Below are 27425 nucleotides of genomic sequence, written 5' to 3' on the forward strand. Positions count from 1 at the left end.
TGATTCAGACTATAGGTAAAATGAGTTTTATGTAAATATGTGTATATAGATATGTATTAGGTATTCTTCATTTTAGGGAGAAAAATTGCTGCAATGTACACTATGATGAGCTATAGGTGCCTTCTAAAGTTGTTAGTGATCGGATTGTAGGTCACAACGTGTGGATTTTAGCATCTAATTGTGCTATATGATATACTAAATGACATCATAGTTATAGTTTGTTAATTAGCAATAAGCTATACATGTTAAAGGCCTGTCTAATGGGATCCCTTTAGGTGTAGTTGTATCGATCATGTTAACATTGCCAACGGAAATCTACTTCAAATTCTAGCAAAGACAGTATAATATGGAAGGTCCCTTTGCCCTCGGCAGCTGGGGTGATCCTGCAGTGCACCACAGGCTAGATGCATTTGCTCCAAGGTGGCTGGCAGTGCGGCTCTTCCTACTACTTCAATGTTTATTGAGGGTCTGCTCTAAGACTCCTCTCACAGCTGGAAAGAGAGGAGCGATTAAACCAAAGTCCTTCTCTTCTCTGTGCTTCTATTTGACTGAGGAGAGAGAAATAGTAAACAATTCCAAAATAATTGCTGTGCAGCGAGACCCATCAGGGCAGGGGGTGAAGGCGTGTGGAAATTGCATTTGTAAAAAAGGGTTTAGGGAGCCGCTTGGGAACAGAGGACTGGAAGTGGGTAAGGAAGTGAGGCACATGGGTGTGTGGAGGAAGACTGGCCCAGGCAGAGAATGGCAGGTGCAAAGGCCCTGCACTGGGCACCCACCTACAATATTTGAGGAGTAGGAAGCTCATGTAACTTGGGTGCAAGGAGGAGCATGTGATAGAGTCAGAGAAGGGACGAGGAGAGAGTAGGTTGTATAGGGCCTTGTAGGTCATGGTCAAGTCAGTTCATTCATTATATTGTATTTTCCCAAAAGCATTTAGAAAATCGACACTTTATAAAATTTTTGCCATATTGCTTCACACTTTATTCAAGTCATGCTTTCGTAGTGCTCTGAAGTATGTGATTTGCAAGAGTGGCAAATGGCCTGACTTCAAATTCCAGCTCTGCCACTTTCTAGCCATATGACCTTGGGGATAGGAGTTTCCCTCTGCATCTGTGCCGTGGAGATACTGCTCACATCTTCTCTCTGGGTCTATGAGGAGGATCACAGGGGTTGAATGAGGAAGGAAGGTACTGCCTATAGAACCAGGCAGTCAACTCAGCAAGGATCACCTGCTAGGTTTGTCCTTGGTGGTGGTTTTATTTGTATTCTGTGTGCCCTTCTAGGAGCTGACAATAAAGGCACAAAAGGCGTCAGAGAAGTCCTTGCTGTCATGGAGTTGCAGGAGAGTAGTCCCACCTGAAAATGAAATCATTCCAGATGCTGGGATAAGGGAAAAATCAAGCCAGAGTAGTGGAGCTGTGGGAGAAGAGCTGTTCCCAGGCTACCCCTGAGGAAGGGATATCTGAGTGGAGTCCAACAGTGGCTAGTAGGAGTAGCCATTTGAAGAGTCTGGGGCCTTTCAGTCTGAGGGCGTAGGAAGAAGAAAGGCCCTAGGGTGCACAACAGGCATTTTCAAGGGACAGAAGAGCGGTGCAAGGAGCCCCGATCAGATCAGCACGCAGCGGGATGGGGAAGGGAGCAAAAGCCCACACAGGCCCTTGGTTCTCACACTGGGCTTCCCAACAGTGTCACCCAGGAGGCTTGAAAAATGTGCACATGTCTGGGTCCTGGCCCTAGACACTCAAGATTTTTGGAAGTTCTTGAGATAGACTAATAGAAGACTTTGAGAAGCACCGCGGTGGCCTGTGTGTGTTCCGCTCGTCTTGTGCTAGGGTATGACTGGATGTTTTAGAAAACTTGCTATGGCTGCTGCGTGGAGCTGGGGAGGTGTCACTGACAGTGGGAGTGACCACTGAGGATGTCGTCTGGGCTGGATTCAGTGTGAATGGTTTGAAAATAGATGGCCACAGTGAGGGGATGGGGAGAAGTGATGGTCAGGTTTGGTGTGTGGAGGACAAAGCTGGTGAGACCAGCAGGCTGAGGGGGAAAGTGCGTGGGAAGCTAAGGGTTTGCTGAAAGGTGGGTAGACAGTCTTAGACCCCGTTAAGTTGGAGAAAATGATTCACTATCCTGGAGCTCCGTAGTATGGCCAGTTGCCTGGTGACATCTTGGTACTGAGAATGAGGTCCCTGGTGCGTCATTCACGGGAAGGTAATGAGATACTTGCTGTGTGACTCTCACTTGTGATCTCCATCATGATGCAATACAAAGGATGCCATTCCACTGTCCAGAATGGGATAAGGACATTGTATATTTTGCATTTGATTATGGGCCATTTGATGGAATATACTTATTTTCAGTTCTTTAAAAAAAAAAAATCTAGTGGAGAAATGATGGGTCATGTGATAATTCTAAACAAAAATAACCATTGCTCAGTGTAAACGTAATGCCTTCTGGTTATTAAAAATCGGACCCTTTAGCAGTGAAAGGTTGCTTATGTGGAGAACAGCACTGGAGGTTTAGTAAAGAAGGTGAAACATGTAGTATTGTGATCCTATAAATACTGAAATTCAGAAAAATTGTCCTACTACCCAACTACTGAAACATGGACAGTATAATTTGCCCCTTTTTAGAGCTCCAGTGCCATTCACTAGGCGACTTGTGGAAGGGAGGCCTTCTCCACCAAAGCCTGGAAATGATTCCATTTTATTTGGTAACCACGAGCCCATGGAATCTGTATTTGGTTCAGGATCTGGCCTTTTTGGAATGTTTACAGGTCTGGGGAGTTTCACATTTTGTAATTTTTGAGATCTAATTTCATCTCTTATTTATGGGGGAAGCCAAATGCTCCAGCAATACGCCTGGAAGTCTTTCTTCTCATCCTCCTTCAAGTCTTTCAGAATAAATTCCTAGGATTTATGACTGCTTTATTTCTACTCTTTTAAATAGTTCTGCACTTGAATATCATGCATGCTTGTGTTTTCGTCCAAATTATGATTTCTATTGAAGTTCCAGGATTCCATGTAATAAACTCTCCCCATACAGATATTTTGATTTACTTGTATAAATATTTTTAAAACCGAGTGGACTATCTAGGCAAATATTTAATAATTGTCTAGAATCTATCTGCTGTAGAACACTCTCCTCTACTAACAACCATTTTTTTTTTTTACTGGTTTCTGGAATGGGTGACTTTTCCCCATGCATTTTTTAAATTCTGTAGTCTCAGCAATAAAATCCAAACAAGGAGATTATGATTTTAATATACTTTATTTAAAAAGTACACAGTTTTAAATTGGTTTCAATGGGTTTCAAGCAGAAGGGACAGTGCCTGCCTACCACTTGCAGTCCCGTTTCTGAGGAAGGATGATTATTGTGGGGCAAACTCACATTGGCATGACTGGCAAAGTAAAAAGAATTTTTTTTTTTGTCAACATATCTTTGAGTTTATATCACGCACAGTTTAAAATCATGAGATGCTGATGGTTGGACTATATTTTATGTCTCCTATGTCGCACCATATTTGGGTTCACAGTTTATCCATGATTTTAGCATGCCAAGAGAACATCTCAGTCAGTGTCACCTCAAGAAGTGTATCGAAAGCAGAGGGAACAGGAGGGCTGTCTGGGCCTGGAGACTCGGTGCACCCCCACACTCCCTTGCATTCTCCTATGGGGAAAAGAGGGGGTTGGTTAGACCAAGAAATGGATTCCGGGACCTGGATTCATTGAAATTTCATCAAGTCAGAAGAATCTGATCCTCACTGAGAATATGTTCATTACTCTTCAAGAATGTAAGGAAATGATCACTTTTGAAGGGGTCTGATTATTTCAGACACTCAGCCATAGGAGTTGTGGGGAAGGACAGACCCTATTTTACCAAAGTGAAATAATTTCAGTTACTTTTTTCTAGAAATGTATTAACTGATGTAAATTGCACCAGGATTCGAGTTCTTTCCTTATTGATGATGGGCATTCATTTTGTGTTCTTTTCTGCTGCAAAGAGTGCTCAATGGAGGTCCTTATCAGTCAGTGGTCTTTGCCCCGGATGGCTTGTCATTTCCTATTAGTCTTTGGTTTATTTTTATTCATGGTTGCTTAAGTTATCAATTTAAAAGAGCTCTTTATTATTGATGTTGTTTCAAGTTCTACAAATTAGCTATTGACTAAGTTTTCTCATAGATGAGTTACAAGTTTTGTGTAGTTAAATGGATCTGTTTTCTTCCATACCATTCGGGTCTTGGAGGCCTCTCTAATCCCTAGAGAGGCTATTATTTTACCATGTAAGACTAATCTACATTCTCTTTGAATTGAACCTTTGTAGTAAATTTTTTATTCTGTTCCACTGACCTCATTTCACTATTCTAGAAACGTAAAACTACCGATTTTTGTATGTTTATCTTATATCCAATTACCCAAGCAAATCATCTTATTAACTGCAGTAGTTTTTACTCTAATGACTTGATTGTCTAAGTATATATAGTTCCTGGTTTTAAGTGAAGAAGTTTCATGGATCTTGGACTATTGTCTGTATGTGCATTTTTTATATATGGCTTTTGAGATTGTGCCTATTTAGCATACTGCTGTTAAATTATCCTTTGAATACAGAAGCAAGCATTCTTAATACAATAAGAACTTGGTGAAATTCCAAGTTATTTGCTATTTAAAGGTGAAGCGAATGTGGAATTGGCTACGGTGGCATTTTGAAGAGTAGATATACTTCCTATATAGTAATTTTCCTCAGGGGAGGAGTAGGTGTCAATTTTCTAGGTTAAACTTTTTTTTTTTTGCCTACAGCATTGCAGGAGATACTTTTACTTGTATCTGTGATAACCTTAATCCTGAAAAGGTAAACTTATTTTTCCAGTCCCTTGGGTATAAGTAGAGTGACTTCAGGTGGCTGGAGCATTAAAAGGCTAACACTATACAGGGGACATCAATTTAAAATAAATACATGTGTAATAGATCAGATAGTAAAGTTTTTAAAAATCTGAATGAACATAAGGGGCCAATAGCCTTTTTTAGTTTTCTGAAAGAGTTTTTTTTTCCTCAAGTAAAATGTTCAGCTGTATAGTTCTTTGCCCTCAGTCACAATAAGAATCTCAAAACGGTCAAAAGAAAACAGGAACAATTCTCAGACTTACCTCGGGGTGGAAGCCATGGCAAGATTCCGGACGCCTTCTAATCTTCTGAGCCTTTAGCCGTTCACACTTCAGGGATTCATTATGTTGACTGTAGTTAAGGCAGGTTTCCAAGACTGACCTCTCTCCTACTGAATTTCAGAGGTCCAAACTTGGCATTAGACACCGTTAACCACTTCCCTCTCTCCAACAGTTGGAAGTAACTAACCTTCCTGATACTTCTCCCTGACGTGTCTTTACTACATTTAGACGGGATATATCAACAAAAGCTCATGGGAGACAATGCAAGTGTGTTCAGAGGAGAAATGATTAATTCACCCATTGGATTATAATTCTCAAACTGGGTGGTAGGAAGTAGGTCATCAAGTCTTGCCTTTAGACTTTGAGGACAGCCCTGCTGCTGCCCCTTGGGCCCAGTTGGCTGCCTGAACTCTGAAACCATGAGCCAAAATAACTTGTCTTCCTCTGCATTGTTCTTGCAGATCTTTTGGTCACAGCAATGAAAAACCCGACTCAACTACGGTTGATCCCTCTTACCAGTTTCAGCAGTAGTGGCTGGACCCATACATAAAAGGATATACCTGATTTCAATGGGCGCCATGGTAATGGGGGCCACAGACTCACACAGGCAGCTGCTGTCTACCACCACCATGAACAGATTGCTGCTTGGGATTTGCTGGATGACAAATGATCTGTTGGGACAAGACAATGAAAGGTAATGTACCATCCCTCAGTTGAGGAACTAAGAGAAAACCTTTTCTTCCAGGGGCACCAACTAATATTATTCCATAAAACAAGATTCAGAAACTGCTTTATGAGTCAAAATGCCACATTCTCTGAGGCTTTTTACTTACAATTACCAAGCTTTACTGATACAATAATAACTTCATGCGGGTAATACAACTCACTTTGGAGAGAGTGGGATTTTATATGTACACAATACAGTTCTTTAGGTCACCTCAGTTTGTAAGGTTTAGAAGGTTAGAATTTCCTGCTTCCACATCCTGGTTATCCCAGGTTGCATTTGATGTCCTCTTGAGGTACAGTTTTCTTCTTGCTCAAAGACTAAAACTAGCCTACAGCTAGCAAAAGATGTAAGGAACTTCCTTAACATGTGCCCAGAAGAGAGAGAAGATGGTTTTAATGAAATCTATGCTAGGCATTATGGAAGTTCCATCCACTTCAGCTCCCAAATTCTTGATAGAACAAAGATTGTACACCAGCTCTGGTTGTACTGACGGATTTAGAAGGTCAAAGTAAACTTGATGCTGTTACCATCTTGTAACCTGAAGGTCTTAAAGAAGCCATATCTATATTAAAGATCCTGCAGACTGCTTGTCCCAAGCTGACTAGCATATCACAGTTGTGGAATGTTATAGGTTGAGAACCAAAAAATCATCTTGGGCCATTGGAGGCCCCTTAACTTTTGTATCTGACCTAATGAGACTCGTAGGGAAACTACTCAGAGTGTGACACTAAGATTATGGTTGGAGAAAGCTTGGTCTGCTAAAGTTAAGAATGTTGACATCTGAAACCTGTCTATAGGAAGATGTCCCTGCTTTACGGTAGCCCACCTACTTGATATATGCCTATCAATGTTTTTGTAACCTCTTCCATGATAGACATCATTCAGGTTAATTTGAATCCTCCTTCCAAGGACATAGTTTTCTGAGTCAAATATCAATCACTATTTTCTAATTTCTTTTAAAAGCATAGTCATTGTTTTATGTAGACAGTTTTGGTGCGCAATGTGGGGCCCCAGAGATGATCCACTTTCACCGAAGGAGCTGCTCTGCTCAGTGGCAGGTATAGCACCGGCCCTCCTCTCCCACCATGATGCTTCCTTGAGTGGATGTTGGTGAGTTTTTCATGAAACTTTTTTCTTTTGGTCAACAGTCCTTTGAGCTGGTTGCTGTATTTTAATACCCTCTCAGTGTTGCAGAACACTTATTAGAACTTGGGTTTGCTGGTACTCCTGCCTTTGTCAGTGCAACCTTGCCCAATACAGAAATTCTACAAGCACTAAATGATAAAGATGCCTCAGAGGAGAGATATTTATTCCCCCCAGGCTGCAAACAAATATCTTATAGAGATGTCAGGGGCATCCCCCAGGATGTGGTAAGTCCAAACTTTGTTCCTGGGTCAGAAGGATCTTTATTGGCTCATATAGGAAGACACACATCGGGGTAATTACCCAGTGTTTTGGGCTCCTGCATGTTCCATAATCATGTAAGATAAACCCGAGAAGAATTGAGCTTGGGGTAGAAACTGAGGAAGCTATCCAATAGAAGCACAGGATCAGGTTAGATCCAAAACACAAATCCCATCAGTCAGCATAGACGGTTGCAATTTTGGGGAGAAGCCTCTGTGATAATTATGACATCTCAACTTGCAAGTATTTCGAAAAATAGGAAAGTTTAAGGATGAGTTGTATTTACATTTCCCTCAACGGAGTATACTTGGTTTTCCAGCCTGCTAGAGAGAAAAGGTTTCAAAATCTGGTTCTAGCTGCAATGAACTAAGTAGGACAATGGGAAATGCTCAATCTATCTCCAAGGACAGTCAATTAGGTCACTTTTTCTACAATTTGGAAACTTTCAGCTATAAGTCCATAAGAAGGAAAAAAGATTTTCTTGGAAGTAAAATGAGTCCTAGAGACATCACTGGCAGAATTCATTTTAAACTCAAGGTGAGCTGCCCCACTCTTGCTTGGCAAGGATTTCTCCTATACTCTTTTTAAGGTACTTAAGGCCAAAAGATGCTATCATGAACTCTTCTTGTGAATCTCTCTCTAGTTTTGCTCTAACTTGAGAATAATTCTTAAATGCTATCAGCCTGTCCCAGCTAAGATGCAAACATCTAAATTTAGAGGCCCCAAATCCATTTTAATTAGGAAAAAAAGGCTTTAAACCAAACAATTTGTATGAAACCTGTTTTGCCTGATAAAGATCTCTTGCACTCTCCTGCCACCCCAGAGCTCCTTGAACCTTCCATAGCATGCTCTGAGGAGTCACAGGAGATCTTTTCTCCTTACTAATGCAGGCAGACATCTGGCCACTCTTTTCAGTCCCTGTAGTGTATGATAACCTCCTACTCCTTGGTTGATGGAGGAGATAATTGGATCAATAAAGGGAAAAAAATCTTTTGGAAAGTGATGAAATTATAAAATCTTTATTTTCTGAGCACATTTTAATGTGTTGGGTGTTATGACTTAAAAACACATGTAGTACTTGCAAATTAAATAAGATGAACCCCAATACTTTTTAAGGTTTAGATGACTTGACAAAATCTTAAGCAGTTACAACTTACTTAATAGTGTAGATGTAATAAAAGGCAGCTGTGTCTTCTGATCAACAAACTACTCATGGCTTTAACTTTATAACAAGGGGACCTGTTAAGCAAGAGCTCTATAAAAATGGTTAGCTAGCTTAAAAATTGTTTTAGTCATCATCTACGCAGGAGCTAAGAACTGATAACCAACACTAAAACAAAGGAAATGACTGAAAAAATATAGAATCTTCTCAGGGAAAAAGGTAAATGGGTGTGGTTTCAAAAGAGGGGAAATAACACAAAGGGTTTGAACATGGTGAGAAAGTTGTAAAAGGGTTTTGAGAAGGACTGGAACTGTGGAAGATTTTATGCATGGTCAGGTTGACAAAAATTATTTATAGGTCTTTCTAGAGGATGCCAAAAGGTATGATGATGCAAAGGCTAAAGTATAATTCCCTGTATTTAAGTGGTAGAGTTTTCCTGAAGCACTGATATGTTCTTTGTAGCAAATGGTGAGAGGCTACTCAACTGCCTTCACAACAAAACCAAAATCTGCATATTCTATTACTTTTTGTGCTTTAGGTCCTCCATAAACCTTTTGGGGGGGGCTGAGATTATCAAACAGAAGTGACAGGAATCCTAAAGGACAGACAGTAGGAAAACAACTCATAGCCATGTCCAGGGAATTGATCTTGCAAGCACAAGGATAAATATGGTCAGGGTTACTGACAGTTTCACATCAGCAGGCCATGGTTCTATAGTAGTTTCAGTGCAATTTTGGGAGCTGAGTGGTTCAAAAGTGATCCTGGATCACAGATATAAAAGTCATAAGCCTCAGTACCACCCCATAAGACCTAAGCTCCAAATATAGTACTCACTTTGGGTAGAAGCTTGTGCTTGACTGAAAATGGCCCTCTCTGCAACCTCAAGACCAGCAGGTGCCCTGCCAAAGCCACAGAAGTGATACCCACGAGGGCTAAGTTCTGCTCTCTAGCCCACAAACTTTCAAGTACAGCTACTGTTGCTAAATCCCAGATTCACCTTCAGGGGATCTCCTTTCCAACACCAGAACTACTTAAGCCTCATCACCACCACATCATGCCCTGTGAGACCTAGGGACATTATCACCAATGCCCTATAGCACCAGGGTCACAAACCCAAATGTTACCAGCATACATCCCAGAAGACCTATAGAACATCTCGGTCTCTGTTCCACACAAGTGGCCAACAGTCCTCAGAAGCAATGACAATCATCCCCAGAAGATCTAGGAGAGGTCCTATTTGTGTTCCAAAATCTTGAATCCAGTTACTGGTGTCGCTTATGCTTGCTCTGAGGGAGCTAGGGACAGTCTTTTCTATACCACTGAGATTTTTGCAGCTATCACCATAAGCCCAGTACCATCAGGGCTCAATTCTGTGTTCCTTTGGAAGCCTATGTCCAGTGCCACTTTTTACAACTACTTTCCTGAACTTCTGCAAACTAGAGTGACATACACATAGACGTCATCAAAGCAGGAGAGAAGGAAAGATGGCAGATTAAAAGAAGGGTATGTTTTCTAATTATTCCATGGCTCAGCAGAAGTCCATTTTCTCAGCAAGGTGGGTAATGGGGAATTCACTGAAATTCTGCTGAAAGAGGCTGGGAGTTCATAACAAGCATTAGACTTTCCCAGGAAGTGCTGCCTTAGGACCTAGAGTGTTCTAGGATGAGCATGATTAATAGGTGCAGATAGAATTCTACCCTGGGGCATTCAGGTTGGGGAGATGGAAGAAAGTATAAAGTGCTTTCCTTTGGGGCTGGCAGCTCATGGATCTCTCAATAATACCAATGTAACTGGTCATCAAATCTCCATTTAAAATATGTACATTGGCAGAATGGATTAAAAAACAAGACTCTCAACCATAGGCTGTCTGCAAGAGATTTAGATGTCTTTGCTTGTAAGATGCAAACAGAAACCAGATCAGACAAAGCAGATTTGAAGCAAAAATTAACGGAAAAGACAAAGGTCATTACTTACATTTGGGGAATATTTACTAATTACATAAACAAATCACTTCTTGACATTAAGTCCCAGATAAAACCCCACACATCCCTCTAACCAATGATAGGTCCATTTGCTTTATAGTATTATTTTGGTCACAAGATGGAAAATTTAATTAAAAATAAATATATGGTTGCAAAATGTAGATGAATCGACAAAAACCAATTTCTAATGAAATCAATAAGAAATATAAAATCCTTTAATACATGGAAATTGAACAATTCTCTTTCAAATGAGGAGAAATAGTGTCCCAGTGATTTTGGAATGTTGTATCACACTACCAAGACAGTTCTGAGAGGAAAGTTTAAATACCTACATTAAAAAAAATAAACACATTACTCTAACATGGCGTCTGGCGCAGAGAGATCAAGTCTCTGACCTCTTCAGCTGTGCGGGCATAGGGAGTCGTAAACAATCTAAATTCTGTTTGCTCATGATCACTAGGCAATACTGACGTGGATCTGGGGCAAACAGTCTGGACCTCTCAGAACACACACTGAGCCCTGATTGGCTGAATTCAAGCTCCCATTCGCCTGCTTCCCGCAGACAAACAGCTGTGACTCAGCACTAATCCATCCTGCTGAAACAACTGGTCAGCCCATCTGATCCTACGGAGGTAAATGCCAACCGAGCCTTCATAGGTAGTGGCCACAGGTTTGAAACGGGGCTTGGGAGAGACAGTAAGGACCCACCCGTTGCATTGGTCACCTGGCAAAGGGTAACGAACTGTCGCCATTTGCAAGAGTTACCACCATGGCAGAGAACTGACGTCACCAGACTGCGGCTGAGGAGATAACTTCATTGAAACCTGAGGCTACAGGTGTGTAATTTCCTAGCCTTCCTTCTCCACACATCAGGGAAACCTTAAGGGCCCCTCCCAGCTCTCCCGTGAGCGCAATAGCCAGACCTAGGGAATCAGACGTGGCGCGGAACTCCCAGCTACTACTCCCACCAGTGCTGACACCTGAGGTCTCTTGCACCAGCTACCAGGGGGCGTGGCTACCGAAGGGCAAGTAAAATTCGCTGAGGATTCTCAGTCCCAATCTCTACAAACTTAGGGTCTGAGGGAATGGCACACAGGGAGAGTGTGCCCAGTCGTTCATGACAACAGGGCTCCCGGGAGCAGCAGACGTGGCATGTAGCCAGTACTGTGGTGAACGGCACCCATGAGAGGGGCCTGGCTAGAGGAAAAGTGGGGAAGTGACTAGACACAAAAGGAGGCCCTAAGCAGTCAGGATTGGAGACTTGCCCAGTCTGGGAGGAGGAGCTGCTGCACAGTGATTGGTTTCAGCGTATTGACAGGAGAAACTTTGCCTGGTGGGCACAGCGCCACTTACTGGAAGAGAAGTTAAAAAAAAATGCAGTCTTAGAGTTTATTTCCTATTTTTTTCTTCTTTCGTCTTTTCATTTCTTTTTCCCCCTTCCTTGAATTCTACCTGCTTACTCTCATTCTCTTTAGTGACTTCTTTCCATCCAATACCTTTCCTCCAAAGCATCAAATAAATTTATAGGAGTAAACAGTAACTCAGCAGTCAAACAGAACAAGAAGTAACATGAGCAGCTTGAAAAAGCAAGGAAGAAAAGGAGTACAAACAATGCAGGACAGCCTAAATATTCAGGAGGACCTAGAGTCATCAGAAAAATGGTCATATAAAGAACTCAAGGAACACCTTAGACAGATGGAATGGAACCTTAAAGAGGATACGAGACAGCAAATTCAAGCAGCGAAACAACACATTGAGAATGAATTACATAAACAGATAAAAGAAGAAGTTAAGCATCTTTATCAGGAGAGAGATTATAAAAAATAATCAAACAATAATTCTAGAAATGATAAACCAAATTAAAAACTCAATTGAGAGTATCACTAACAGAGTGGAGCAAGTAGAAGCCAGAATGTCAGATAATGAAGACAAAATATATCTTGAAAAGAGTCTAGCCAACTCAGAAAGGCTGGTGAAAAATCATGAGAAAAACATCCAAGAGTTATGGGATAGCATAAAAAAAACAAACTTACGAGTCATCAGGATAGAAGAAGGTACAGGGAATGAGTAACCTGCTGAATGAAATAATTACAGAAAACTTTCCAGAAATAAAGAAGGAAACAGATATACAAATTGAAGATGCATACAGGAAACCGAGCACACAAAATCGCAGTAGACCAACGCCAAGACACATTGTTATAAAGACATCCAATATATAGAACAAAGAGAAAATATTAAAAGCTACAAGAGAAAGGAGGCAGATTACATTCAGGGGTAAACCAACAAGGTTAACAATGGATTTTTCATCACAGACACTGAAAGCAAGAAGGTCATGGAACAATGTATTTCAAACACTGAAAGACAATGGATGTCAACGAAGAATTCTGTATCCAGCAAAATTAAGCTTCAGGTATGACAACGAAATAAAAATCTTTCATGATAAACAAAAGTTAAAAGAATTTGCAGCCAGAAAACCAGCATTGCAAAGCATCTTGAGCAAACACTACATGAGGAAGAAATGAAAAACAATAACCAAAACCATCAGTGGGAAGTGCCTTGGTAACGACAGAGGATGAGGGGAAAGATAATCATGGAGAAAAAATAAATTTTTTTAAAAAAGGATACATAATCAAACATGGCTGGAAGTACAAACCATATATCAATAGTAACTCTGAATGTTAATGGCTTAAACTCTCCAGTAAAGCGACATAGGCTGGTATCATGGATTTAAAAAACAAATCCAACAATATGCTGCCTCCAGGAGACACATCTGATTGGAAAAGACATACACAGGCTGAAGGTGAAAGGATGGGAAAAAATACCACGCACACGGTCCTCGTAAGCAAGCAGGGGTGTCCATCCTCATATCGAATAAAATTGACTTCAAGACTAAGTTAATCAAAAGGGATAAAGAAGGACATTATATACTGTTAAAAGGAACCATTCACCAACAAGACATAACAATTATCAATATTTATGCACCAAATAATGGTGCTGCGACATTCATAAAACAAATTCTTGTCAAGTTCAAGAATCAAATAGACCACAACACAATAATTATGGGTGACTTCAACACACTTCTCTCACCATTGGTCAGATCCTCCAAACAAAAGTTGAATAAAGAAACTATAGAACTCAATACCACAATCAATAACCTAGACTTAGCTGACATATATAGAATATATCAACCATCATCAAATGGATATACTTTTTTCTCAGCAGCACATGGATCCTTCTCAAAAATAGACCATATATTATGCCACAGGGCAACCCTCAGTAAATATAAAGGGGTGGAGATAATACCATGCATTTTATCTGATCATAATGGAATGAAACTGGAAATCAATGATAAAAGAAGGAAGGAAAAATCCTACATCACATGGAAAATGAACAATATATTACTGAATGATCAATGGGTTACAGAAGACATAAAGGAGGAAATCAAAAAATTCTTAGAGATAAATGAAAATACAGACACAACATATCGGAATCTATGGGACACAATGAAAGCAGTTTTAAGAGGGAAATTCATCGCCTGGAGGTCATTCCTCAAAAAAAAAAAAAAAAAAAGGGAAAAACCAACAAATAAATGAGCTCACACTTCATCTCAAAGCCCTAGAAAAGGAAGAGCAAAACAACAGCAAATGTAGCAGAAGGCAAGAAATAATTAAAATCAGAGCGGAAATCAATGAAATTGAAACAAAAGAAACTATTGAAAAAATTAACTAAAAGTTGGTTCTTCGAAAAAATAAATAAGATCGATAGACCTTTAGCCATGATAACGAAGAGAGAGAACTTAAATTACTAGCATACAGGATGAAAAAGGCAATATCACAACAGATGCTACAGAAGACAATTAGAAATTATTTTGAAAACCTATATTCCAATAAAATAGAAGATAGTGAAGACATCGATTAATTTCTTAAGTCATACGATTTGCCCAGACCAAGTCAGGAGGATACACACAATTTGAACAGACCAATATCAATGGATGAAATTGAAGAAGTAATCAAAAGACTACCAACCAAGAAAAGCCCAGGACCGGATGGGTATACAGCGGAGTTTTACAAAACCTTTAAAGAAGAATTAATACCAATACTTTTCAAGTTATTTCAGGAAATAGAAAAAGAGGGAGCTCTTCCAAATTCATTCTATGAGGCCAACATCACCCTGATTCTGAAACCAGACAAAGACACCTCAAAGAAAGAAAACTACAGACCAATATCGCTGATGAACCTAGATGCAAAAATCCTCAATAAAATTCTGGCGAATCAGATACAAAGGCACATCAAAAAAATTGTGCACCATGATCAAGTAGGATTCATCCCTGGGATGCAAGGATGGTTCAATATATGGAAATCAATAAATGTTATTCACCACATCAATAGACTTAAAAATAAGAACCATATGATCATCTCGATAGACGCAGAGAAAGCATTCGACAAAGTATAGCATCCCTTTATGTTCAAAACATTAGAAAAACTAGGGATAACAGGAACTTTCCTCGACATTGTAAAAGCTATCTATGCTAAGCCTCAGGCTAGCATCATTCTGAATGGAGAAAAGTTGAAGGCATTCCCTCTAAAATCTGGAACAAAACAGGGATGCCCTCTCTCACCACTTCTATTTAATTTAGTCCTTGAAATACTAGCCAGAGCAATTAGAGAAAAGAAATTAAAGGCATAAAAACAGGAACAGAAGAACTTAAATTATCACTATTTGCGGAAGACATGATCCTATACCTAGAAGACCCAAAAGGGTCTACAAAGAAACTACTAGAACTAATAAATGAATTCAGCAAAGTGGCAGGATATAAAAATCAACACGCATAAATCAAAGGCATTTCTGTATATCATTGACCAAACTTCTGAAGCGGAAATGAGGAAAAACACTCCATTCACAATATCCTCAAAAAAAATAAAATACTTGGGAATCAACGTAACAAAAGAGGTGAAAGATTTATACAATGAAAACTACAGAACCCTAAAGAGCGAAGTAGAAGATCTTAGAAGATGCAAAAATATCCCCTGTTCATGATAGGCAGAACTAACATTATCAAAATGGCAATATTACCAAAAGTTCTCTATAGGTTTAATGCAATGCCAATCAAATCCCAAGGGCATTTCTTGTAGAAATAGATAAAGCAATCATGAAATTCATATGGAAAAATAAAAGACCCAGAATAGCAAAAGCTATTCTAAGCAGGAAGTGTGAATCAGGCGGTATAGCGATACCAGATTTCAAACTATATTACAGAGCAATAGTGACAACAGCAAGGTACTGGTACCAAAACAGGCAGGTGGACCAATGGTATAGAATAGAGGACACAGAGACTAATCCACAAAGTTACAACTATCTTATATTTGATAAAGGGGCTAAAAGCATGCAATGGAGGAAGGATAGCATCTTCAACAAATGGTGCTGGGAAAACTGGAAATCCATATGCAACAAAATGAAACTGAATCCCTTTCTCTTGCCATGCACAAAAGTTAACTCAAAATGGATCAAGGAGCTTGATATCAGAGACTCTGCATCTGATAGAAGAAAAAGTTGGCTCCGATCTACATATTGTGGGGTCGGGCTCCAAATTCCTTAATAGGACCCCATAGCACAAGAGTTAATGAGAAGAATCAACAAATGGGACTTACTTAAACTGAAAAGTTTTTTCTCAGCAAGAGAAACAATAAAAGAGGTAAATAGAGAGCCTACATCCTGGGATCAAATTTTTACTCCTCACACTTTAGAGCCCTAATATCCAGAGTATACAAAGAACTCAAAAAATTAGACAATAAGATAACAAATAACCCAATCAACAAATGGGCCAAGGACCTGAACAGACTTCTCAGAGGAGGACATACAATCAATCAACAAGTACATGAAAAAATGCTCACCATCTCTAGCAGTCAGAGAAATGCAAATCAAAACCACCCTAAGATACGATCTCACTCCAGTAAGATTGGCAGCCACTATGAAGTCAAACAACAACATGTGCTGGCGAGGATGTGGAGAAAAGGGTACACTTGTACATTGCTGGTGGGACTGCAAATTGGTGTGGCCAATTTGGAAAACAGTATGGAGATTCCTGGGAAAGCTGGGAATGGAACCACCATTTGACCCTGCTATTGCCCTTCTCGGACTATTCCCTGGAAAAAGAGCATGCTACAGAGATACTGCCACATGAATGTTCATAGCAGCACAATTCAGAATAGCTAGACTGGAACCAACCCAGATGCCCTTCAATAGATGAATTGATTAAAAAAAATGTGGCATTTATACACCATTAAATATTACACAGCACTAAAAAATGACAAAATCACGGAGTTTGCAGGGAAATGGATGGCACTAGAGCAGATTATGCTTAGTGAAGCTAGCCAATCCCTAAAAAACAACTACCAAATGTCTTCTTTGATATAATGAGAGCAACTATGAACAGAGCAGGGAGGAAGATCAGGAAGAAAAGATTAACATTAAACAGAGACATGAGATGGGAGGGAAAGGGAGAGAAAAGGGAAATTGCATGGAAATGAAGGGAGACCCTCATTGCTATACAAAATTATATATAAGAGGTTGTGAGGGGAATGGGAAAATAAACAAGGAGAGAAATGAATTACAGTAGATGGGGTAGAGAGAGAAGATGTGAGGGGAGGGGGGATAGTAGGGGATAGGAAAGGTAGCAGAATACAACAATTACTAATAGGGCATTATGTAAAATTGTGGATGTGTAACCGACGTGATTCTGCAATCTGCATTTGGGGTAAAATTGGGAGTTCATAACCCACTTCAATCTAATGTATGAAATATGATATGTCAAGAGCTTTGTAATGTTGTGAAGAACCAATTAAAAAATGATTTCAAATAAACAATCTAATGCTATCTCTCAAGGCCCTCAAAAAGCAGGACTAATTCCAAAACTAGAAGACAGGAAAGAATTAAGATCACAGCTGAAATTAATGGAATTGAAAAGATTGGTTAGTTTGGCTAAGAACTTAGGGAAGACCCAAAAGAATGAAGTTAGAGAGATCGCTACAGATGTTGCTGAAGTCCAGAAGATGATTTTAAATAGTCCAATAAATTAAAATCTAGAAGAAAAACAAATTTCTAGACACACATGACCTACCCCAATTGAACCAAGAGGATATAGAAAACCAAAGCATTAATATAATGTGTGACTACATGACTTGATTCTGCAACATATACACTCAGAAATTATATCCCAGCTATGTATGAAATATCAAAGTCCATAATGCATTCTACTGCCATGTATGACAAAAAAAAGCCTGTCAGGCATAGTGGCACACACCTGTAATTCCAGTGGCTCAGGAAGCTGAGACCGGGGGATTGCAAGTTCAAAGCCAGCACTAAAACTCAATAAGACCCCGTCTCTAAATAAAATACAAAATAGGGATGTGGCTCAGTGCCCCCAAGTGCAATCCCTGGTACCAGAAAGTTTTTTTTTTTTAAAGGTTTAGTGGAATTCTGCTAACACCAATCCTCTTCAAATTATTCTGTGAAATACAAAGGGAGGAAAACACTGCCATTCTGTGAAGCCAGTTATGACCCTGAAAATCAAAACCAAATAAAGACACATTAAGGAAAGAAAACTACAGACCAATATTGCTGATGAAGTTAGATGCCCAAAATACTTGATAAAATATTAGCAATTTGCATTCAAAGGTACATTTATATGATTGTGCACCATGATAAAGTTGGATTCATCCTGGAGATATAGGATTGAATTAACTGTATACATGAATTGAATCAAGGACAAAAAAAAATGATTCTCAATAGATGCAGAAGAAGCCTCTGAACTTACCTCAAACATTATAAGACCTCTGATGAACACAAGAAAAATGAAAGCATTTCTTCTAAAATCAGGATGTCCACTCTCACCACTCATTCAATATAGCTCTTGTTACACTGATCAGAGCTTTAGTCAAGAAAATGAAACCACCATTCAAATATTCTTACATTAATAGGAGCTCTGGGGAGATGCCTCAGATGCAGGCCATAACACTTAGATTTATTCCCAACTAAGGAGGGGAAAGACCTCCATTGAATAGACAGAATATTTTCAAAATGGCCATATCACCAAAAGTAGTTTACAGATTCAATGCAATCCCCATTAAACACAAGTGACACTCTTCACAGAAAAAGATCCGTAATAGACAAAGCAATCATGAGCATCAAGAGTCCACATAATGCCTGATCTTAAATTATACTATAAAGCTATGGTAACTAAAACATCATGGCCCTGGCATAGAAACACACTACAGCGATCAATGGAACAGAAGAGAGAACCCAGAAATGAATTCACATTCATACAACCAACTGACTTGACCAAGGCACCAAGAACATATAGCAAAGTCATGACAGTCTCCTCAAAAAATTGTGCTTGCAAAATTGGGTATACATATGTAGAAGGTACTGTACGCACCCCAACTTAACATTGATCAAAAAACTAAATGTCAAACCTGAATGAATTACAACAAAGGAAACGTATCAAGACACTAGTGTTGGAAATGATTTTTTTCAGATAGGAACAGACAATAGTGAAAATAGACAAATAGAATTATATAAAACCAAGGAAAATACATCAAAGGAAATAAATAATCGCCAAAAATACAGAATGAGAACATATTTGCAAACTATTCATCTAACAAGGATTAATATCTACCCTATTTTAGGAATTAAAAAAGCCAAACATAAATAAGCAATAATCCAGTTTTAAAATGGTGTCAAGAATTAAAGAGACAGAAGAAGGCATACAACTGTCCAAAAGGTATGACAAAAAATGTGCCATTATCAGGAAAATGGAAATCAAAATCATGGTGAGACACCATCTCACCCCAGTTAGAATAGCACCAGAATTTTTGCTGAAAGCCAATGTGTAGAAGGGATAACTTAAGAAGTCTTGGCAGGAATGTGAATTAGTACAGCCATTGTGGAAAGTCCTTAAAACATTAAAAATAGAACTACCCCATGATTCAGAATTCAACTGTCTATATCCAAAGGAAATCACACTAGAAGCATACTTGTACTTTTCACAGTAGTTAAAATATGGAAATAACCCAGATGCCTTTCAGTGAATGAATGGAGAAAATGGGATATATATGTACAGTGGAATATTACTCAAAGAATGAAATCATTTGCAGCAATATGGATGTAACCTCAGGCCACCATGTTAAGTGAAATAACCCAGACACAGAAAGACAAATATCACATATTCTCACTCATTTGTGGGAGTTAAAAAGTCAACATCATAGAAGAATGGGAAATTGAATAATACTCACTAGATACCAGGAAGATGGAAAGAAGTTCAACAAGGGGCACCAAAACACAGAAGAGGGATTAAGTCTTTTTCTATAGCACATCAAGGGAATTATTGGTTTAAACAATTGATGATGTATTTGAAATTTCCAACACATAAAAATGATTCATGTTCTATAAAACAACCAAAAAACCATTTAAAATAAAGAATGTTTTGATTATTACACATTGTATACATGCATTGAATTATCATAATGTACCCCACAAAGATGTAGAAATATTATGTCTCAATAAGTGAAGAGTGTAAATACATTGCGATTTATCAGAGCATACTACTCTGATAAAATGAAGTAACAATGCACACTGCAAAACAGATGACTCTCAAAACACCCTAGTGGTAAAAGCTAGACAAAGCACACATTCATATATATTTCATGATTCTATTTATGTAAAAATTTTTGAAAATGCAAATTCAGTCTGTTGGTATAGAAAACAAAGCAAGGTTTTGTAGAAAAGGCAGAGAAACTAGGAGGACAACGAGGGAAGTATTGGCAAAAGGACACAGACTCTCAAGAGTGACAGATATGCTTATTATTATTCTTGGTACCAAGGATTAAACCCAGGGGCATTTAAACACTGAGCCACATCCTCAGCCCCTCTTTGTATTTTAAGATAGTCTCATTAAGTTATTTAGGGCCTAAGTACTGAGGCTGGCTTTGAACCCCTGCTCCCCCTGCCTCAACCTCCTGAGTTGCTGGGATTATAGGCACACACCACCACGCCCAGCATGTTTATTATTTTTATTGTGGTTTATGCATGTTTACATATGTCAACATTATCAAATAGCATGCTTAAAACATTTGCACTGTTATTTCATATCAATTTAATAAATCTGTCACTTTGGTTTCATTTCATTACGACCCATTTAATTGTTATACACTTGAGAAATTCTAAAATTAAGTCTTTCTTGTAGAGAACTGTTATGGTAATAGATAGGAGGTATCTCCCAAAAGTTCATGTGGGAGACAATGCAAGAATCTTCAGAGATGAAATGATTAGATTATGTGACTTGTATCCTGATGGTGGATTAATCCACGGTTATGGATTAGCTGGGCTGTACCTACAGGCAGGATTTTCTCTGGTAACTGATTTTACTACCAAAAAAAAAAAAAAACCAAAAAACTTCTTGGTTAAAAATCATGATAAAACTGGATTTGCTTTGTTATTATTGACTTTTATATTTCTACAGAAGTACAACTCCTATATCTAGACGAAGTAGGTTACTGGGGTTGTGCCTTTGGGTTTGGAGGTTTTTTTTTTGTTTGTTTGTTCGTTTTTTTTAAACCCAGGGTTTGAACCCCAGGGCACCTGACCACTGACCCTGTCATAGAAATGCACTACAGAGATCCCCAACCCTTTTTTTTTTTAATAATTTATTTAGAGACGGGGTCTTGCTAAGTTCCTTAGGACCTCACTAAATTGCTGAGGCTGGCTCTAATGACCTCATGTCCCAAAAACTCCTGCCTCAGCCTCCTGAGCCCCTTGGATTTTACAGGCTTCCACCACTGCCTAGCTGCCTTCAGGGTTTTTATTTTGTACTTGGTGAGTAGATCTCTCCTGCTTCCAGTTATCATTTAACTTTAGAATTATGATAACATAATTATCATTATGAACTCCTCCCTTCCTCTACCATGTACTTTTGCCATAATGTTCTCCCTCACACAGGGCTCAGAGCTATAAAATGGGCTAAATATGGACCAACCCCCTGAAACCATGAGCCACAGTACTTTTCCTGGTCTACCTTGTTCTCATCAGGTATATCGGTCACCATTATAAAAAAAAAAAAGATTTTAAGAGGGCCTTGAGAAGGCCAAGGGACATATTTTTGACTTACATTTATATAAATAAATGTTTCAGTTATTTAATATTCCTAGAAATCTGATACACCTTGATATTTGTTATCATAGTTCTAATGTTAAATACAACCAACCAAATTACTTTGTGAATGATCATTAGGTCTTTAACCTTGGCAACTCTCAGTCTTTTGGATTCCTCTGTTCTTTTTTTGATTAGGGGGAGGAACCAGAGATTGGACTTGGGGGTACTCGACCCCTAGAGCCACATCCCCAGGCCTATTTTGCATTTTATTTAGAGATAGGGTCTCACCGAGTCGTTTAGTAACTCGCTTTTGTCGAGGCTGGCTTTGAACTAGCAATCTTGCCACCTCAGCCTCCCGCGCCGCTGGAATTACAGGCGTGTGCTCCAGTGCCCCTGCCAGAAACCACTGTTCTCTTAAATACAGTTTTCTGATAAAACTAAATTTCTTTTGCAAACTGGTTTTTCTTTGATTTTCCCTGGTAACTGGTTTTACTATAAAAAAATATTTCTTGGTTCAAAACTATGATAAAACTGGATTTGCTTTGTTATTGTTGACTTCGTTTTATATTTCCTCAGAAGTACAACTCCTAACAACAATGCCAGCCTCGTGCTTTAGGATGACACCCATTGCCTACAGAACAGATAAAACTGAATTACAGACTCCACATTTTCTCTGCAGTGAGCTCCCAGGAAAGAACAGATGACTAGGAGCTACAGCCTGATGACTTTGTCTACTGGAAGAGACACTACATCAAGGACTGTCTTCAGCCTCAACGAAAAGCATCCCATCAGGAACAATGATCTCATGTCACCAAAACTCCAGAGGGTAAATGCTTGGTATCACATCTCTCACCTCAAATGGGTACCAGCTCCTGCTGATGACATACCACTTAGACTTCATAAAAACTGGCTGATACTTGCCTTCCCCCATGTTGACAATTGAGGACCCACCAAGTAAAGGAACCCCCAATCCCTTCTACCCACTCTTTTACTGACTCAATCTTTATAGAACATTTTCTATGGACCTAAATATGTTTAGAGAGATCTCTTAGAAATTGAGATATTTTAGAATTTGCTTGATGTTTCTTAAAAGTAATGCCAAACTTGATTTTAGTAAAACTAAGAATGATGAGATTATAACCTCTCATTAATCATTTTTTTGCAATGATGACTGCTTATCCAGACCTTGATCCAAACTGAATCCTCCTTCAGATTTTACACTGCCCCCAGAAAATAATTCTCTTATTCTTTGGTACAATTTAGGTAAAGAAAAACTCCAAGTTCCAGATTGGAAGAGTCTGATTTTAAACCTACTGAAGAAACTTACTTTTATTTCAGATCCAAACCCCTGTAGCCAAAACAACAGAGGTTCCTACAAGGGATAAAGGAAGAATATTAACCCAAGTCCAACCAGGTGGATTACTATGTTTGCTACTGATAGTGGAGACAATAAGATTTTTCAAATTCCTGGATCTATGGGTCAATTTGTTGCAGCTATTCTGACAAACATCTGCTCTGTGAGTGTGCCTGGGACCTGACCATACCATATGATCTCCATGAATTCAGATGATGTAAATGCTCCTAGCAGGCCCAGGAGACTATTTAGAATTCTACCTACTTTGGAGTCACTTCTATGCTGCGGACCCTTGTATAGGATGTCAAAAATTTTGGTTTGACTCTTCATATCCAAATTGTACAAAAGTGATTTGTTTCCAATGGCAATATTAGTCATGGTGGATTCATCAAAATTGGCCAGAGACCTCACTGGTGATGTAGGTACTTGACCAAAAATTTAAGGGCAAGCTAAATTGGCTATAAACAAAGACATTCTTTAGAAGAGAATATGCTTTCAAGATAATAGTACATGTAGTGTGAAAAGGATTGGAAATTTTTAAAAGTATGTATTACAAAAAATTTATACAGGACTGTTCCTGAACCCAAAGATGGGAAAGAACCTATTCTTCAACTCAACAGGGTTATTGACAATGTTAGTAGAGGCAGAATCTAAAGCAGCTATGAGAAAATGGTCAACACCTGTCAGTGCAAAGGTTAGGGTTAATGATTTATGGAAATTATTGTACAAAGGATCAATTATGGAAAATAACAGGACTTATAACCTAACACTGTACCTTAAAAGCTCATGTTCCATGAGTCTTTAAAATATCCAATAGTACAGTTAGCTAGCACTGGAAAAAAAAATTAAACCATACCATATTCTACCAATGGGAAGTAGATAAGTATCATTTTGTAATATTACCTATTAGATCTCAGTCAGAAAGGGAAATGGAATTCTAAGAAAGGAGGTTGCTTATGCTCACAAGTCTGGCCTTTTGTTCCTACTGTTACTAAAATATGTGTTACATGGGAAAGGAACAGTTTTGTTGAGAAGCAAATAAAATTTCCTGACTTCTGCTGTAATGTGACTGCCTGTGGATTTCACCAAGATAATATGACAAATCAAATTATTTGCAAAAAAGTAAGAGTTGTAAGACTCTGACATTGAGGATCAATCTTTCTTTGAATTAGATATTCCACACAAGGTAAATCTGTGAGGTCAAACTGTCCAGAAAATTTTGAATTGATATTTCATAAAGTACACATGGCTATAGACACAGGGGCAAGACATTATTATGATCAAAGGTATGATGCATGCAGAAGACTTTTTTTTTTCCTTAGTTGGGATACCTAGTTCCCTCATTACTACCTTTTCTCCTTCAGCTTGGTAGGATGATGGAGGTGGGGTTCAGGACAGGAGTCAAGTAATCACAATCCTCTTTGCCTTACGTCCCACTACCATGGCAACTCCTACCACAGGCTGGTTGTTCTAATTAGGTATCAAAGTTACCAGTGGAAAAAATAAGGCAGGGTCTTCAATCAGGTCCACAGGATGGAGGGAAACACCTCCCAACTGTAAGACAAGAATCACCCAACATCGAGGCTTGGACCCTTGCTCTCTGCCTGCTCCACTTAATGGAGCATACTTGTTCTACTTCAATGACTTATTTTCTCCTTTACTAAATCTGTGCTTTGTCACTTCTGTGCATCTTGCTCAATTCTTTGTTCTAGACGCCTTACCAGTAACAAGGCCATACTATGCTCTTGGTTCTTTTAACTTCAGGTATAATAGTGATATGTCACACATAACTGTTACATCCGATACAAAGGAGGGGAAAAACAACACACTCAAAATGAGTTCATGATGATGATTGACACTAAGATAGCCTCATGACTTCTTCCTTAATGGATTTGATAACTTGTGCCCTCTTAACCTAGTCAGCCTCCTCTTCATGAGCTTGTGAGAATGAGTCTTCCTAGCTCCATAAGACACAAAACATTTAGCTTCTGAACACACAGCCAAAGGGGGAACCAGGAATTGAAGTTCTCTGAGGAAGCCACACTGATATTGAAGGTTCTGCATATTGTTTGAGGAGAGAGTCAGCATTGTAGATTGAGCACCAAAATTCTCATGGGCCATCTTAGGCCCATCAACTAGTCATTTACTTTAACTTTTGTATGTGACTTAACATTTTTGTTAACTAGTAGGGAAACTTCTTGGAATGTGACGCTAATCTTAGTAGACCTCTAACCTCTACCAACCCTTAAGCTAAGAATACGATAAAATCATATCTAAAACCCACTTACAACTTTCTTTTGTTCTCCGACTATGAAACTTCATGAGACCTCTTCTGTGGAGGAACCAGTCAGTCAGGGTTAACTTGAATTCATATTCCTGGGCTATGGTCACCCTATTGGCTAAGAATAAATCATTTTCAAATTTTCTTCAAACAGAGTTTTTAATTTATACCACTAATGTTGTTACCCAACCCAGTGAAGTGACAGTTTCATTAAATCCAGTTACTGGAATGAAATAGAATTTAGCCTGACCAAATTGTCAATTTCTCCATAAGTTTTACATTAATTCACATTTCTTGTAATAAATTTGTTTATTCTGCAGAATGTGTTACCATGGTGAATTAAATTTATACAGCGACAAATTCTTCTGGTTTTGGGGCAATTAAAAAGAAAGAAATGATTTTCAACTATCTGTTATCACCTCTTATGTTGAATTATCCAACTATGTCTCTGATATTGCAATACAACTAACCTCCTTTCTACAAATGCCCACTCATTAGATGTGGCTATAACAGGGGACCAGGCATGCCACTGCTCAAAGATTTCCTTGTTGCCAGAACTATGATCACGTATTTTGGAACACCAATCTCTTCTCCAGAACTAATCCCGAGTTCAGAAAAACAAGCCATTTTATAAAATTCTCTTTGCTTGACCTCCCTTTAGCACTAGATCCAATTTCATCTAGGCCAGAACATTGCTGTACCTATTAGTCTCTTTGTATTGGACAATGTTTACCAGCATAAAAATACCCCCCACCCCAAGATCACTGTTGACAGTCTGAGAAGGAAAAAATGTCAAAAACCAAGACCACATAAACTTTCTGAAAAACAAATGGTTGAATCTACCAGCTGCATGATAAAGACAAAAGCATACAAGAACTTAAGGGAGAAAATATTTTTTGGAATTAAAAACACTTCTTCATTGAAAGGGCATAGTCAAGCTTGAGTGAAACTTAAGGCTATCAAAGATATAGACCAATCCTAAAGACTTCTCTAGAAGTAAAGGACTTTCAAAAGAATGACAGTGAAACCAACTTTTCAACCCAAGTAGTGAGGATAGAGAAACAGAACAAGAAAGTTTTGAGGAAAACAGGCATAAGGAAGGCAAAGGCATAGCAGTGTCTGTAGAAAAATAGACTCTGAGCAACTGTAAGCATTAACAGATGATTACTGAAAAAATGATAACCCAATCAACACAAGAGACCATGATAAATTAAGCAGACACATGGATACCTCTAAACTTAAAATTATTTCCATTTACTATAAATGTGAGGTTGCGAGATTCACATATCAAAAGGCAGAAACTCTCCAATGGGGTTAGGAAAGTACTAGCATTAAACTATTTGCCAAGCAGGATGACTTGGGAGGAGGAAAAAATACATGAGAAAAAATACTAACAAAAAAGAGGGCTAGAAATATTACTCAAATAGTCAGAGGAAAGTGTAATAGTTCATACTGGAAAATAGTATAAGGTGCTAAGAAGATATGCCATGATTATTTGAGTTTTTTTTTTTTGCGCAGATGGACAACAAAAAATGCCTTTATTTTTTATGTGGTGCTGAGAATCGAACCAGGGTCCCACCTGCACTAGGTGAGCGCTCTACGTCTGAGCCACAATCCCAGCCCCAACTTGATTTTTTATGTATCTAATGATCAGAATAAACAAATACCAAAAAGGACTGGTTAGCACAGGATCTATTAAAAAGTGGAATAGAAACTCTTCGGACCTGAAAAATTCACAATGTATTTTCAAACATATGAGACTGCAATGCATTTCTAAGAGCAGAAAGCATCAATTACATGTTCTTTTATAGTAGAGCACAAATTAATAGCAAAAAGTTATAAATGGTAAGGATTTAAAAATCCACATTTCTCCAATTCTTGAGAATTTGACAACAGTCCAGGCTCAAATTTGTGCAGTGTGACATTCAACATTTTGAGTGGAGGGGGGGACAATCCTAAAAACCAAAGAAAAATGTTTTCCAGTAATTGATCCAGGTTTTCAAAGCAAGAATCTGGAGAAGTGAACAGGAACCTATACCTACTATGCCCCTATGGTGGTCTTCCCCCTTATATACAGGACGGAGCATCCATGCCCCTCTCTAAAGCCCATCCCTCTGCTTCCTGCAGGGAGGCGACTGATGGAAGAGAAGACACAGATGAACACTGCAGAAATTGACTCCTCTATAGCAACCATTCCCTTCAGTTGAGA

At 38.8% G+C, this 27425-nt stretch overlaps 1 protein-coding gene and 1 long non-coding RNA gene across 11 annotated transcripts in view; one reads left to right on the forward strand and one right to left on the reverse strand.

Moving 5' to 3' along the window:
* Nucleotides 1–25538, forward strand: part of LOC144375068 (uncharacterized) — a 77919-nt gene extending 52381 nt beyond the window's left edge. Inside the window, exons 2-5 of one of the 6 annotated variants that reach the window (XR_013434459.1) lie at nucleotides 5623–5855; nucleotides 6873–6998; nucleotides 10897–11272; nucleotides 22158–25538. This is a non-coding gene — a long non-coding RNA (uncharacterized LOC144375068). The remainder of the gene's footprint in view (nucleotides 1–5622; nucleotides 5856–6872; nucleotides 6999–10896; nucleotides 11273–22157) is intronic. The other 5 variants (XR_013434462.1, XR_013434460.1, XR_013434464.1 and 2 more) reach the window with 5 other exon arrangements.
* Cacna2d3 (calcium voltage-gated channel auxiliary subunit alpha2delta 3) overlaps nucleotides 3252–27425 on the reverse strand; it is an 873532-nt gene continuing 849358 nt past the window's right edge. For all 5 annotated transcript variants that reach the window (XM_078038406.1, XM_078038403.1, XM_078038405.1 and 2 more), the window contains 3 exons: nucleotides 5717–5832; nucleotides 5144–5223; nucleotides 3252–3669 (listed from right to left, as the gene is read on the reverse strand). In XM_078038406.1, the coding sequence (XP_077894532.1) occupies nucleotides 3580–3669; nucleotides 5144–5223; nucleotides 5717–5832 (286 nt within the window). In that variant the 3' untranslated portion in view covers nucleotides 3252–3579. The remainder of the gene's footprint in view (nucleotides 3670–5143; nucleotides 5224–5716; nucleotides 5833–27425) is intronic.

This window comes from Ictidomys tridecemlineatus, chromosome 2 (genome assembly GCF_052094955.1).
Source record: "Ictidomys tridecemlineatus isolate mIctTri1 chromosome 2, mIctTri1.hap1, whole genome shotgun sequence".
NCBI lineage: Eukaryota > Metazoa > Chordata > Mammalia > Rodentia > Sciuridae > Ictidomys > Ictidomys tridecemlineatus.